The 16,909-nt window shown below is 42.2% G+C and overlaps 1 protein-coding gene across 4 annotated transcripts in view; it reads right to left on the bottom strand.

Annotated features, from left to right (window-relative positions):
* Positions 1-16,909, bottom strand: part of DACH2 (dachshund family transcription factor 2) — a 406,794-nt gene that overhangs the window by 92,668 nt on the left and 297,217 nt on the right. For all 4 annotated transcript variants that reach the window (XM_061598827.1, XM_061598830.1, XM_061598829.1 and 1 more), the window contains one exon: positions 424-579. In XM_061598827.1, the coding sequence (XP_061454811.1) occupies positions 424-579 (156 nt within the window). The remainder of the gene's footprint in view (positions 1-423; positions 580-16,909) is intronic.

Here is a 16,909-nt window from a genome sequence, read left to right as displayed (position 1 = left end):
ATCAACTTGGGTGACTTTAAAAGAGGATTGGACAAATTCATGAAGGATATAAATGGCTGCTAGCCATGATGGCTATGCTATCCCTCCATGGTTGGAGACAGTACCAGTTGCTGGAAACTGCAGGAGGGGAGAGTGCTCCTGAACTCAGGTCCTGCTTGCAGGCTTCCCATAGGCATCTGGTCAGCCACTGTGAGAACAGCATGCCAGACTAGATGGGTCATTAGCCTGATCCACAGCAGGGTTGTTTCTTATGTTCATATTTTAAATATCCCCATAGACTTTTGCAGGGAAGAATTGTCCTGTGAAAGCGTGGGAGAGATTTTTAGCCCAGATTTTTAACTTTTGCAGCTTTCCCCCCACATCTCTAATGACCCTGCAGAGAATGAAAAAAATGACTATATGTTTTCAGGCCAGCATACATACGATTTGTGAGAAGATGGTTTTGCTGCAGCGGGCTGAGGGGATGAGTGTTTCCCAGACTGGGCTGCCCTGACAGCGTTGTGTGGCTAACCCCGTGATGGGATCCCGTTGTGATGGGCGACTGAAGTTTCTCTTTATCCCACGAGGATTCACTTCCACCTGAGGAACAGTGTGCAAAAACAGGTTTTTAATCGTTGCTTGGAGAGGAGAGATTCAGTCGGGTTTGCAGCAATAATTTTGCATCACTGGCAAAGGATCATGAGAAGATTCCCCACCAACACCAACAACACCTCCTTGACAGGGAGGAGATGATCAGAATCAGGACTGATTCTATAATTCTGTGACTCTAGACCTGTGTGTGTGACATATCCATGTGCATTTGACTTATCCATGAATATGAACTAATGGATTTGGGGAGGGAGAGCTGCATTCATTGTTCATGTCCCTGATCTCTGCAAGTTTATCTAAAAGACAGAACAGAAACTTATGGACTACGTGAGCTCTATATGTGTGATTAGGAAACCTGCCATCCAGAATTCACCAATTTTGTATAAAGAGCCTATGCTATATGGCAAGAATTGAGAACCAGGGACCCTCCAGTTGCTGTTGGAGACCAACTCCCATCACCCCTGGCCATTGTCTTTGCTGGTTGGAGCTGACTGGAGCTGCAGTCCAGCAACATCTAGAGGGCCACTGCTTCCTTATCCCTGCTATATAAAGCACAGAGTATGGAATCTAGATCTTCTAGTGAACACGTATATCTCAGCTGACAAGAATTTACCCAGTGGTCAGGGCCAGGCTGTCCTTCAGCGTGATCAATAGTTGACTGTCTTTCCATATTAACAGCAGGTCACAAATGTGTCTCCACTGTCTTAATTTTGTACAGGTCAGAGAATTCAGCTTTTGTTGGCATATTTCAGATGACCTTGGTGCAGCACATTAGATTCTTTTTTTTTTTGTAAAGAAGATCACACTGCACATCTTGTCCCATGTGCCAGGTCAAGTGCATTTATTATGACAAGGCATCTATATCTAAACTTAAGAAAACTCACTCTAACTAGCCCCTCCCTGATTACAAGCATTTCTTGCCAGCCAAATCCTCCCCAATTTTCTCTTCTGCATAAAAAAACACAAAAACATGAAATGCCAATTAAGGAAGGTATCTTGTCTGCACACTGGATCTTGTGCCATCATAATTATGTATAGGCCAAATATTCCAAGTGACACAATGTTAATCTAGGTACGTTCCATTTTTTCCTTTTCAATGAAAGCATTTAATTAGATCTTGTATTGGTGAAAGGAGTTGGATTTGGGGAAGTAGGGGTATGGAGGCGCCTGTCTAGGATATTGACAATGCCAGGAATTCATTAACTTGATTTCCAATTAGAATCAGTAATACTTCGTCAACATGTAAGGGACAGCGGCAGGAGGAAAAATGCATCTTAATTGAAGATGAAAGTACCGGCACAGAAACACTCAACATTCTTTATGATAAGCGCTTGGCTAATAAATGTGATTAATGCTATCAAACAGGGGAAAAAATGTGAAAGATCAATGATTGAGCAAAAAGGGAAACACTCTATCATTTTAATGCTACAGCTAAGCTATGAATTACCTTTACTGTTACAGATTTGTAATTTTGCAAAAATGATGAGCAATTCATTGACAAAGAAAGATACATTTATGCCAAACTAAATTATACCATACGTTCTAATATAATGTAGCATAACTACAGTGGTGTTCAATAGCGCTGCTATATTTGTGTTGGTTGTGTCAGCATTTCCACTGTCAATTTAACACACTGTACATTGACTGTCCCAAATTCACACTGAATGAAAAAGGGTACAATTCTAACTCTTGACTGTATTGCCAATGTTCCCAAGACGAAACATAATGAATGAGCACAAAGCAGACACTAACATTAGAAATGTATTTTATATTCTGAAATTAAAAAGTCCCCACCCCACCCCCAGACATTGAGTTCAGCCTTCCCCCATGAGGTCTAGATGTTTTGGATCACAACTCCCATCAGCTCCAGCGAGCATGGTAAATGACCAGGGATGATGGAGGGAAGAGCAACACTGCACAGAAGCCCAGTTTGAGGCACATGATTTTCATTACTGGGCATTACGGGGGGGGGAGGGACCAGGGGATATCTGCTTCATTGATTTGTGGATGAAAATCATGTGCCTTAAACTGGGCTTCTGTGCAGAGTCGCTCTTCCCTCATGCTCTGTGGGTGGGTAGAAGGCGACGAGGGAGGAGGTGGAGAGTGAGATGGGGGTGGAGTGGAGAAAACAATTGTTTAAAACAATGGACGGTGGTGGAGAAGAATGGAGCGGAGGGAGAAAAGAGTCTGAGGGCAAGAACATGGATAAAGGAGAAGGAGGCAGCAGCAGAATGGAGATACAGAACTATAGAGGTAAAAGATAACAACGTGTGTGTGTGATTACTCTGTTTGCACTTGGCATGCAAAGCGACCTCCACCGCCCTCCCTGGCTACTTTGCTGCATTTGCAGTGTTTTAACTTTTTTGCATCTCAGGGGGAAATGTTTGCTTGGGTGGGTGTCCCTTAGTGGCAGGGCAGGTCCGGGAGGTGGTTAAGTGAGAGAGATTATGCTTGATGGCTGAGTGGGAGGGGGTTGCACTTGGTTTGACGTGCAAAGATCTGAGTAGTGGCCTCTGCCTCCCTCCCCACCTCCCTTCCCAGCAGAGAGACCACCACTGCTATCTTATGGATAAAAAGAATTATTCTACTACCTCTGTGTGTGTGTGTTTATTTTTAATGTTGTTTTAGGCGACTTAGTGTGCAGCAGCCAAGGCCAGCATTTTGTAGGCACTCTAGTTTTTTTAAAAATAACTTAAGTGTAATTGTAGTGATTACTTTTGAGTAACATTAAAGTAATCAGTTCCTTTCAGAACAATTGTAATGGTAATTTATTCCTTTTGGGGGCCATGTAACAGTAATTGAAATTTATTCCTTTTAAAAAGTAACCTTCCAAGCTCTGTTACATCCTCCCAGCCTATCTGGCCCAAGCTACTTGCTAGTTTTGCACCTGAAAGCTGCTTTCCTCATAAGAAAGATGTCTCTGCTGGAGGAGGGGGAAAAGAAGGTGTGTGATTAATGGATTTTGCCATCTGGGACAGCAATTTTTCATGAAGAATACAGCAACTTGAAGCCTAAAAGGACAGTAACGAGATGATTATAAAGTTTCTTCACAGGACACACAGCAGTTTTAACAAATGTTCTTCATCTGCATGACCATATCTGCACCATACATTTAAAACACTCTTATACTGCTTTAACAGTCATGGCTTCCCCCAAAGAAACCTAGGATCTGTAGTTAAAAGTGTTGCGAACTGTAGCTTTGTGACGGGTAAACTACAGTTCTCAGGATTTCCCTGAGGGAAATCATGTGCTTTAAATGCATGTTGTGTTTGCAGCCTCAGTTCCTGGAGTCTAAAAACCAGTCTTTGGAGGCTCTGCCCATTTACATCTAATGTCCAGGAGCCACGTGTAATATAGAGACACAGCCCTTCTAGACAGCTATCTGAGGGCCATATGTCAGTGGTGGGTGGGGTAGTGGTAAAAGTGAATGGAACAACAAATTAAAATGTTGCCTTTGTACAGGGGGCTACTTTCTGTACACCCTCACACACTCCCCTCTATCCCCTTTCCAGGTGAGCAAGAGGCATGAGCAAAAACACTTTCAACCATGCAAAGAGACTCAAGGCATGAAGCAGGGCCAGTGAGGGGTGTGGCCTGAGGAGAGTTCCAAGGGCCAAGCAGAGAGGCCTGAAGGGTCACATTTGGCTTCTGGGCATGAGTTTTCCCACACCGTCTATGGGATTGTTTTCTTGCTCCTGTTTTGAAGATGGATATGCTCTTAGGGTTTTAACTGGCTCTCTTATGTATTTGACTGTGTGATATGTGAACTGTTCTGGAAAGTTTAAAATTAAAGGGTGGCATATAAATTAATCCTATAGCCAGCATGGACTTTTCACATTCCACAATGTTAAATTGAAAATACCCCCCATGCCATTCTGATGCTTCCCATAAGCTCATTTCAAAGCAAAATCTTACAAAACATATAGTCCTGAACTCAGAAACGCTTGCTTAACAACCCTCAAAGTTTTTACGATGATACACAAAACAGTCAGAGAGAATCGAGAGTTCAACGTCTAAAACAAGAGAAAAAAAACCCAGACCCCTATTGGACTGTTTTCTGACAATGGTCTCATAATTTGTGGAAATTAATTAAAAATCACCCATGTTCACGGAGTACCTGTAATCCTATTACTGACCTTGCCCAATACTTTGACCTTCATCTTCTGCAGTTAAAAAGATTTTTAAAAGGACTGGCTGATTTTTAATTAATTTAAGAAAATTAATATTGGAGTCTATGATAGCGCAGGCATGCGCAGTAAGAACTAACTCTCAGTGTTCTAAAAGTCAGACTCACAGCTGTTTGGCTTGGCTATTCAGGGGGCCACATTCATGCCAGACATTTATTCCCCTTTAAACAGTCAAGCCTTTCCCTCAAAAATCCTGGGAAGTGTAGTTTATGAAGGGTGCTGAGAGTTGTAAAGAGACTCCTATTCCCCTGACAGAGCTCCAGCGGTCAGAGTGGTTTAACAGACAGCCCCTCTTCTGATGATTGTCGCTCTGTGAGCAGAATAGGGTGTCTCCTAGCAACTCTGGGCACCTTTCACAAACTACACTTCCCAGGATTCTTTGGGGAAGCAATGACTAGAGGAATAAATGTCTTGTGTGGATGTGGCCAGAAACAGCTTTGGCATAAATTTGGGTGGCAGACTACATGTGTCTGGTGCAGGATGAAAAGGTGGGGAAAATCCTGGGGGGGGTAAATGATATTGTTAACACTGTTTTTCTTTTGGAAAGGAAAGGAAAGGAGTTTTCACTCTGCCCAGTGCCACCCACCCAATCTCCTCCCCCCTCCCCCCATGGTCAGTTTCCTAAGCATAGTTGCATGGGAGTAAATCCCACAGAACTCAATAAGCATGCAAATGATCATACCTGCCTTTCCCCTCCCCTCCTTCCCCTCTCCTCTCTCATCTCCCCTCCTCCTATTCCTCCCCTCCCCACCCTAGCCCTCCTTCTTCTTTCTCCTGTCCTCTTTTCCTTCTTCCTCCTCCCCTGCCCACTCCAGCCTTCCCTCCCTGTCCTTCTCCTCCCCCATGGTGAGTTTCACCTATCCTAAGCATGGTTGCACAGGAGTAAATCCCACTGAACTCAATAAGCATGCAAATAATCACACCTGCCTTTTACCTTCCCTATCCCCTCCCCTCCCTCTCTCCTCTCCCCTCCTCCTATTCCTCCCCTCCCCACCCTAGCCCTCCTCCTTCTTCCTCTCCCTCCTCCCCCATCCTAAGCATGATTGCAGGGGAGCACATCCCACTCAATTAGCATGCAAATGATCAAACCTGCCCTCCTCCTCTCCCCTCCTTCTTCCTTCCAAATTCTTATTATTACCAAAGTCTTCCAAGCTACACAGGAAGTGGACTGGACTGTGAAATACCAACCCAAATGGTGTTTGCATTCTTACAAATTTGTATGGTGCTGCAATATCTTAGAGAGGAGGTCAGGTCTCCTGCTCCCCTGGTGCATTCACTATAGCTGCCCAAAATCCCTGCTTTTTAAAGTTTGATAGAAATATCTGTTGTCTATACTTACATTCTTAAACTGCAAGGCTTTCTTCCCTATTAGTGAATATAACCCTTGTTTTAAAACAGCTGCATTGGTTGCCAGTTCGTTTCTGGGCCTTATTCAAGGTGCTCCCATCCCCCCTCTTCCCCTCTGCCCATCCTCCACTGCCCCCTGCTCTCCCCCCCCCGCGGTCAGTTTCACGCATCCCAAGTATGATTGCAGGGGAGTAAATCCCATTGAACTCAGTAAGCATGTAAATGATCATTCCATTCTCAGCAAACTTGCACAGGATCCCATTTCTTACAGCCCAGATTAAAAGCAGAAATTCACTAATAGCCCCCCCCAAAAAACAAATCTTGTGGTTTAAGAATGTACCTATAGCCAACAGTTAATTTTTATCAAACTTTAAAAAGCAGGGAAACTGGGCAGCTATAGTGAATGCACCAGGGGAGCAGGAGATCTGACTTCCTCTCTGAGATATTGTACTGCCCTACAAATATATAAAGATGCAATCACAATTTGGGTTGGTCTTTCACAGGCCAATCCACTTCCTGTGTAGCTTGGAAGAATTTGGTAACGTGCCTCTGAGATAAGTGGTGGCAACACCTGCAATCAGGACTGCGTCTCTAAAGATGGAGAATTACATTTTTGTATGTTTGTTGGTATCCTTATTTTGCTTCTCTCCTGTGTTACTACTGTTTCTACAGAGAATCTAACCTAGAAAATTATATTTCTCTCATCCATCCTAGAAATCTGTGTCAAATTTATATTTACTAATTTCAAAGTCTTTTTATTGGTCAATGTCATATGATGATGAAGACAGCCTTTTGTGTTTCAAACTGGAGGTTATGTTCTATTTCTATTTTGGGTCCATTAACAATCAAATCTGAAACTGCAGTCTCATGTAAAATCAGACTGATTACAATATGTTGCTACTTAAGCTATGACTCAGTCTAGCTGTTGGAAAAAACAAACTTGGTCTGCCCAAGATGCATGTGTTCCACCTGCTATGCTTAAACCACTCCACTTAAGGAAGGGTTGACATGATCATTAAAAACATTGACCACATCTAGAATTTTGCTAGAATTTATTTCATCTCCCACTCATTGATCTTGTGCAAACTGATACACTCCTCATGCCCACTGGAGACTCTAACTTACCATAACTTACTATAACTTACCATAACAAACTTTGCTAAAATTGCAAAGTAAATCAAACATATTTAAAGTGAATATCTGAACTATGTCAACTTCCTTAATATTGTTGCTTCCTCCCTGCTAAATCAAGATCAGCACAGCACATGTCTTGTTTCTGTTATTTGGGCTGATTGGAGGTGTTGCCACCACTCACCAAATGGTCAGAGGCACATGTTACCAAATTCTTTCAAGCTACACAGGAAATTGTGTTTGCATTTTTACAAATTTATAGTGCAGTACTATATCTCAGAGGTCAGATCTCCTGCTCCCCTGGTGCATTCACGATAGCTGCCCAATTTCCCCGCTTTTTAAAGTTTGATGGAAATATCTGTTGGCTGCAGGTACATTCTTAAACAGCAAGGGGTTTTTTTGCCTATTAGTAAATAAAGAAATAAAAATGAAGTGATTGCCAAGGCTTGGCAGTACATCATTGCAGTGCATTCTGGAAGTGAGAGGGTAGGATAGACCAAATTCTATGACATCAAGTGTTTCAGATTGGGGGGAGGTATGCAAACACAGCTCGGTGAATCCACAGACTATTTGTGATACTTCTTGTAAAGTTTTTGAAGATCGCAGTAACCTTGCTTTAAAATATGCTTACTTTAAACTTTGTGAAACGTTAGTCTTTCCCCATTCAATTGTGAATATTGAGTATACAGTAGGGCCCCGCTTTACGGTGTTCCACTTTACGGCGCTTCGTTCATGTGGCGGTTTTCAATTAGGGAAAGGCCCCGCTCTTACAGGGCTTGTTCCGCTAATACAGCGGGTATTTTCTGTCGCGTGCCATTTTGATGTCATATTGACATCATTTTCGCGCCACGCGGCCCATTATAGTCTATGGGGCCCCGCTTTACGGCGATTTCCGCTTTATGGTGGGGGCCTGGTCCCTAACCCGCCATATTAGCAGGGCCCTACTGTAGTTTGAAAAACAATACTTCCAAATGCTTAATATTGTTGGCTTGGAGTTAGCTTTTTACTATTCAGTATTTCTGTACTGCAGAACAAAAAATTGTCGTACAATGTAAAGTTTTCACTCTTCTGTTTTAATTGTTGCTCAGCTTCAATGCTTTAAGATGCAATCCTAACCCTACTTCTCTGGGAGTAAGCCCATTTGAATCCATCAGGACTTACTTCTGAGTAGGCAGTTAGGACTGTGGACTTAGTATGTTTAAATTTTTATGATTTTTTAAAATGATTTTATGATGTATGATGCCATGGGGGCTTGGTTTCAGCAGAAAGAGAGATAGAAAGTATATACTTTCTATTCATCAACCAATTCTGGTTTCCAAAAGGGTCTGACTTTTTCTCTGTTATCATTCAGGTTGGATGTTTGAAATGGATGTGCCATTATAATTATATCATGTCTATAAAAGTTAGCTGGATAACATGCTTACAAACAACACACAATGTGATGTCTGCATAAATTAATGTATCCCTTTCCAATAAATAAATAAATAAATAAATGTCAGAACGTGCTCTGGATTGTAGCCAAAGTTTTCAAACTGTTTTAACAACATTGGCAGAATCAGAAGCAAGTTTCAAGGGGCTGAGAATTTGATCTCCATTACATTTTTCTAAGGACATTATGTGTCCCAGTTATTAAAAAATGGGCCGAAACTCTTCTTCCTCCACCAGTGCAGAGTAAACATCTTACTTGGTTTGGCCTTCAGGCAAAACGTTCTGGAGCGGATTTATTTATTTATTTATTTTTGTATTTATCCTGCATTTTCCCCAAAGACCTCAAGGTTCCCCCTTTCCCACTTTATCTTCACAACAAACGTGTGAGGTAGGCTAGGCTGAAAGGGCCTTAGCTCAGAGGCAGGGCATCTGCTTTGCATGCAAAAGGTCCCAGATTCAATCCCTGGCATCTCCAGGTAGGGCTGAGAGACACTCCCTGCCTGGAACCATGGAAAGCCACTGCCAACCAGTATAGACAATACTGATCTAGATGGACCAACAGTTTAACTCAATATAAGTCAGTTTCCTATGCTGAAAGACAATGACTGGCCCAAGATCACCCAGTGAGCTTTATGGCTTAGTGGGGTTTGAATCCAGGGCCTTGTCCTGCTCTCTAACTATCACATTATACTGGCTCTTTTATAGTGATATTATAGTGAGAGAAAGAGGGGGAAAGACACATGCAATATGTAATTAATGGTAAAGACAATCTTGTCACTGAATCAGTGGATCTGTTTGATAGGTAAGATGAATCTATTTCTCTGATAGAAGGGGGGAAATGTTGCCTTTGAAAAAGCACAGCACATTTTCGATCATAATTAAGTCCGTTGAGGTCCACATCATTCACTAAATAGTGGATGCAGTGTGTAAATTAGGATGATGATCCATGCCTGGAAACATTCCAGATAATGTCTGTATGATAGATGCTAAACAATAGGAAAAGGAACTGAATGCAGGAGAAGAGAGATAAACCAGTTCAACTGAATCTGCATCTAAAGAAACATTATCTATTACAGATATGTTATCCATACAAAGAAGATGATGTAATATCCTCTTAAGAGTACTGCTTTATTGGCTGAACAATATCAGAATCATAATTTATTAAACTGATATCTCACTCTTCCCCTCCAAAGGAGCCCAGAGTGGCAAACACACAATTAATACATCTAAAAACATTTCTAAATGTTTCAATGTTTTCAAAAAAGATGCAGACTAGGAAAAATCTGTCCTTAAGGCTTGTTGGAGGAGGAAGGGACAACAGAGATAGCACCTGTCTAATGTTTACCAGGAGGGAATTTCAGAGGACAGGTGCCAACATATAAAAGCCCAGACTCGTATATCATACAGAATGGACCTCCTGATAAGATGGTGTGATCAACTGGGTGTATAAGGGGTGAGATGACCTTTCACATATCCACACGTAGAACAAATGTGTGGAGGGTGAGTGGCATTGTGCCACTAACCCCAACCCTTACATCGCCATGTCCCAGAGGACCCAACTCTGTGTGGAGAGACAAAGGTCTGAAAAGAGGCTTTTGTATGTATGTAGGGTCCATGGTTCAGACCTTTGACTCTCCACACAGAGCTGGGGTGTTGCAATATCTGGAGGGTGGCTAGCACCGGAGTCCCCATATGTGGTGCTCGTGGGCACCATGACACCCTCAGATACCCCCTTGGTGCCTGTCTGTGTAGGAGGATAGCTGTCTCACACTGATAGCATTTCCACCGTGAAAATCCATGGAACAAATTCCTCAATTGCTTTTCGAAGCCAGGTTTTCTGGGGTGGGGAAGTGTCTAGATATTGATCACTGGCTTTTGAAACTCGAGTCTTGAGTTCTGAAACTCAATTCAGGGGACGGCAACTTTGTGAAATGCAAATTTGTTTCAGAGTTTTAGAGAGACATGGGGGAAATAAAAGTTTTCAAAAACTAATCTAAGTTCAATCGACTGACAGCATTTTCTTCTTTGGTTTCAGATTCCTTCTATCTATTTTTAAAATTGTGTGGTCTGTCTAAATGAAATTCACACTGTCCACTACATCTATCTGCGTTTGACATTTGATTTGTTGCTATACTATTCAGGGTGCGGGGGGGGGGAAAGGGAAATTGAATCCCCTCATTGAAAGCAATAATGCTTTCAATGTCCATGCCTGGTGAATAGCTGGTGTATGTGTGAGCGCATGAGACCGCATAACAACAGCCCAAGGGTGCAAAGTGACAGTGCTCTGAACAGCACTTTTCATTTTGCCCTGTGGCAAAATGAAAAAAGCAAACAAAAAGTTTGCAAAAATAAAGCAAATATATGCAATTTGGCTCCACTCTGAATCCTTTCAGAACTAGGCCCACGTATCTGTGGCTTACCCCCAGAGGACACCAGTGAGAATTGTTGCTTAGCAACTACCAGCAAAGGAAGGCTTGCCTCCATCATGGGTTGCGTGAATTTCAGCTGCTTAGCCCCGTTCCCTTGCCTCAGATGACCACAGTGGGCTCTGCTGCTTAGCAGGCAGAGGCCAAAGGGCATCACCAGGGAAGATCAAGGATGAGGGCGGGAAATGCCACTTGAATTATCCTGGTAGCAAAGGGACATTGTGCTATTGCTGTCATGGATACCAGACTTGAATGTTTTTTTTTTATTATTGTGAGAATATTTTGTAAGCCACTTTGGCAGTCTCTCATGGGTGTAAAGTGGGATATAGGTTTTATAAATAAATTAAACCAGAACAGAGGCTTGTATTGCCCTCTCGTTAATAGCTTTCTGCTGGATAGCTAAAACCTTCCTGTATGGAAAGGCTTTGGGAGGCTATAAATGATGATCTGTCTTTAACTTGCAAAGTTGAAATGTGTTTTGCTTTTATTGCTAGGAGACGATTAGTGGTTTTAATAGTCTGTATTTGCATTCAGTTTGAAATAGCTTTTACATATTTAAGTGTTTTTACATGTGAAAGTGTTAATTTTTTTGTTACAACTGTTTTTATATATGAAATTGTGCAATTGTTTTTATTGCTGATGCTTTTGTTTTGAAATTGCCTTGACATATTTTATAGGAAGCGATGCATAATGGAATCAAACAAATAAATAGCAGCTTTGTTATTTTTGTCTTCTGCAGCTTTCAATCATTTTTCATTTTTAATGTATTAACCACTCTGAGATTTTTTTAAAAGGAAAAGTGCGGTGAAGATGTTTTAAATAAATAGGTGACCCCGGAATGATTTTGGGGGGTGCTCCATCAGAGCCCTTCACATCACTTCTTTTTCCAAAATTTTGCAGTCTGAGTGAAAAGAGGTTATGGCAGGCCCTTGGCAGGGCCTCTGCATATGTGTCTATTAAGGCTGTGCACTGGATTCAGGCAAATCCTGAACCAAATCAGGCCAATTCAGGTGGTTCCAGACTTCAACTGAGTTGGGTTGAGAAAGCTCCAGTTTGCTGTGGGTTGGGCTATGTCACTTGCAGAGACCCAGGGCTGTCAAAAGGCAGGACAGTCGGGCAGCGGAGAGAGAAAGAGAGGCAGGTAGGTATTCTTACTAGAAAGTAAGCCCACTTGATTCCTTTCAAGTATGTATGCTTCCCTCTCAGTAACTGGCAGCAACATGCAGCGTTGGGAAGCCAGGTAAACAACACCATCCTGTTCGCCCCGTCAGCTGCTATTGCCCCTTCTTGCCCTGCCCCCACCCAACTGCATAATTAATTAGGATTTTAAACCCCAGTTAAACATTAGAGCTGGCCCCCAAATAGATTTGGGCCTGGATCCAGGTTGAATCAGATCAGCCTGGGGCCCAACCCAAAATGCTGGATTGGGCCCCAGAATGGATTGGGAGGCATGTACAGCTCTAAGTGTCTAGGGCAGCCTTTCCCAACCAGTGTGCCTCCAGATGTTGTTGGACCACAACTCCCATCAGCCTCCCATTGGCAATGCTGGCTGAGGCTGATGGGAGTTGTGGTCCAACAACATCTGGAGGCACACCGATTGGGAAAGGCTGATCTAGGGACTCCAGGAGCTGTGAAAATTACATTTCCCATGGATCCCTAGCAGCTATGGACACTTAGTCCAACACCACTTCTAATGGAGGTGGCCATGTGAGTCCTTACTGATGTGACTGTCCAGTTTGGGAAAGGGAATGGGGTAGCATGGGATTTGCCAAGGACCCAGTCCACGCTGAGGCAATTTGGTGCCTGGATTATGCTGCTGAATATACAGAAGACATTCAGGAACATAATTTAGTTCTAAATTATTTTTGCTATGGACTCTATGGATGTGTATGCCCTCCCGTTACAGCATTCTTGTTTTGTTTTAGTCCTTACACAACACTCTGAATAAATGCAATCAAAATCACATAAAATTTCTGAACTTTTTAAAAAAAAAAGTTTATGGAGTTTTAAGAGTAATTCACTACAAAACAAGGAAATGTAATATTTGTAACAAGTAGCTAAACAAGAGAGAGAATGTTGGAGCACTTAAATCATATATATCTAGGTAATAATTAGGACTGGTAAGTGTAAGTACAATACTCCGAGGCATTTTAATTTTTTGTTAATGATTGTAATGTTTGTAATTTGTTTTTAGCCTTTGCTGTTTTTAGATTGTGAAATTTGATTTTAGACTGATGTTTTTGTATTATATTGTATTTTATTGTATCTATGTTCACCGCCCAGAGAGCTATTGCTAGTCGGGCGGTATATAAGTTTTAAAAAATAAATAAATAAATAAAATAAATAGTTAATAGACTGACATGCATGCGGGAGAGAGTCTTTTCAGCTGTGGCCCCCAAGCTTTGGAATACCCTACCCTAAGAAGCCTGCTCTGCTCCCTTCCTGATGTTCCCAAGAGCCTTTGGGAGGGAGTAAATGTAGACCCTGAAACTGATTTTATTTTCTCCCCGTTTTTAGTTTTACTTCTTTAAGTCCCTTTCAATATCACTCCCCTATATTTCTCAACTGTATTTTATGTATTTTTTTAATCTATTTTAACATTTTTGTGTTTTCACTGTGTATGATTTAATTGTGAGCCGCCCTGTAAGGTAGTTTGGCAGAAGGGCAGGATAGAAATATTTTAAATCAATCAATAATAATCTGCTTTGTTTTCCAGGAATCATCCCAGTACGGTGTAGTGAAAGGAGAGTGGAAGGGAAAGATATACATGAAGCACAATCTTAAAACATGTTTACTCAAAAGTAAGCCCCACTGAATTCAATGGCATTTACTCCAGTAGGCTACAAACACACTTTCCTGGAAGTAAGTCCCATTAAGCATAGGGAACTTACATCCAAATAGACATGCCTAGGATTGCAGCATAAAAGAGGAAATAAAACCTTTCTTCTCCCCCTAAAAAAAGGCACGTGAATGATGTGCCCTGAAAAAAGGCACATGAAATGTTGAGGTGGCAAAGAAAAGGGAAGAAGTGGAGAAAGGGAGGGGGGTAGAGAGACTGGAAAGTCATCGGACAAAGCAATTCTCTGAGGAACCAGCCTAGTAATAATCTAAAATGATAAATGAGTGACTTACAAAAGGCATTTTGACATTTCACGCATCGGTTTGTACAGCTGCGTTTAGGGTGTTCTGTACAGTGCACTTGAAGTAAGCTATAAAACTGGTTAAGTTAAAATATTAAAAAATGGAGAACTCCAGCAATGGCTTTACTGGTCTACTTCCAAAAAGTTATCAAGTGGTTCAGCAGATGTAATTACTGCACAGCCCTGCCAAGGCTTTGAAATTTGCCCATTAATTCAGCAATTCCCAGTCTGTCCATCCGTCAGTCATACTTAAAAAATATGCCTGTCACAACTTAGGTGTGGTAATCTATTGATAATTATATAATAAAAAGTCAGGAAGAGGGAAAAAGCACTCAGAATGTCTCTTCCCCCCCCCCAAAAAAAAACTTTTTGAAAACTTTTTCACTAGCAGCAAAAACTATCCTGATTTTATAACGAGAAACTGTGGGTAGGTGGAGGGAATTGCATGCATGTTAGGATATTTGATACCTGTCATGAAGTTCCTAGACTAGATGTGGGGACTGGCCATTGGCCATGGTTGCTGGAACTGGTGGGAGCTGCAGTCCAGCAACCTTTGGAGGGCCAAAGGTTCCCCACACCAGAGCCTGAGCTGTAACACTCTTAGGCTGCATTGGGACATAGGAAGCTGCCTGGCTACTGGTCCGTCTAGATCAATATTGTCTACACCAGGAGAAGCCAACATGGTGCCCTCCAGAAGTTTCTGATTACATATGACAGGCCCAGTTCAGAAGATTACCTATAGCAGGGTTTAGAACAGGGAAGGGAAACCTGTGGGACCTCCCAGATGTTGTTAGATTCCAATTCCCATCCATCACAGCCAGTATGATCAGGGACAATGGGAGTTGTAGTACACAACATACGGAGAGCATCAGGTTGCCTACACATGGTCTACATTGACCAACGGTAGTCCTTTGGGGTTTCTGATGGGGGTCTTGCCTAGCACTACCTGAAGATGCCAGGGATTGAGCCTGGGACATTCTGCATTCAAAGCATGTGCTCTGCAAGTGAGCTATCTCTTTTACATTTTGGAGGCCGGGGTGGAGGCAGTGGCTGCTGATGGTTTCATGTCAGTGGGGCAGTGCAATCCATTCCGGGTTTTAGTTCAAAGTTTCAAGGAGCTGTCCAAGGTATTTAAGGGAGGGCAACATTGATCAATGGGTTGTTTTGTCTTGTGTGTGCTTGCTATGTAGGGTAGTTTATTTGTGTGTTTGATGCAGTGTGGGCAGGTGAAATCATTGGAAATATGGTTATGTTGTTGTGCTTTTTCAGGGACAAACAGAGGTTTGGTATTTGTGATCAGACCAAACCTCGGCCTTGTTCTCAGTTTCTTGGCCAATCTACTTGTCCTTTGTGACTAGGCAGACCCTCACAGCAGCCATTTTGCAACATGCAAGGCTCTCACAGCAGCCATTTTGTCGTTGTGCCCATGACATCTTCTCATATTTCCAAATGGGCTCACAGCTGCCCTAAAGAAGGCTGGTGACCTCTACATAGCAGCAGAGTTCCTGCATCAGCAGGGGTCAGACTAAATGGCCTTGCAGTCCCTTACAACTCTCTGATTCTTGGTTTATTGTTTAAGCCCAATCCCCTTTCCTAAAGAGACTCCTTGGATTGTAGCCAACATCTACTTCGGAACAGTTTCCAAACTTCACTAACCATCTTGGCTGGGTTACATTCTGGTACTAAGCAAGCAGCACCTTGATGATCATTTATAAAAATATTGACAGCTTGTGTTCTTATACCAGTGCCCAGCAACACATTTCCAAATGTTTTTGTCCCATTTCTTGCAAAGCAACGCCATCTGCCAGAGGTGGCATTTCATAGCTGTTTACTCCGACTACCTCCAAGAAGTCATCTGCCACTATCTAATGCTGCCTGAATAAAGGGGATTAAGACTCTGATGCAACAGAGACTATTGATAATGTGGTATAATTGGGAAGAAATGAAGATAAATGAGGTTGAGGATGGAGAGGCAATTAGTCGAGGCGCCTGTACAGCTGTGCTCTCGGCCCAGCTCCCTTGGCCTTTCCTTTGGTGAGGTGTGTGCAAATTAAACATAATGACAAATGCTCACTTCACCCAAGCTCTTCATTTTGGGAAGAAAGTTGATGTTCATTCTTGACATCCCATGTAATAAAATCACTACTTTCTTAAATAGCAATGCATCACAAGGCCTTTTGTGGAGTGCGTATTATTTTATTGGGTTTTTCTCTTTACTTATCACAGTCAGTCGGTTAACGTGATCTTCCAAATCACAATTTGGAAGATCGGAAGTGCATCTCATGTTCAAACGTCTCCTCCCCCCTCCTACTCATGCGCTCTTGATTTCCTGCTGGACTCCCTTCCCAGGCTGAGCAAACCACCATTTGCTGTAAGATCCAAATTGGTTTGCACAAACCACACTTTGCCTCCAAACCAGAACTGGAAAACTTGGTCTGAACTAGAGTTGAGCTGAAATTTTCAGACGACTATTTTTGAAAAAAAGTTTTTCAGATTTTTTTTCTTTTTCTCATCCCCACCCACTTAGAAAAATAAGGCAATTTTGCAGATTTCCCCCCAAATATTCTTCATCATATTTTTTTGGGGGGGGCACCTGAATGTCCCAGAATGAGGCTAGATCCGGTGCATTATGGATTATGCAAAAACATGGCCACACTGCAAA

This window comes from Rhineura floridana, chromosome 16 (assembly GCF_030035675.1).
Source record: "Rhineura floridana isolate rRhiFlo1 chromosome 16, rRhiFlo1.hap2, whole genome shotgun sequence".
Classification (NCBI taxonomy): Eukaryota; Metazoa; Chordata; class Lepidosauria; order Squamata; family Rhineuridae; genus Rhineura; species Rhineura floridana.
Note: the sequence above shows the minus strand (reverse complement) of the source record. Positions and strands in the feature narration are given on the sequence as shown.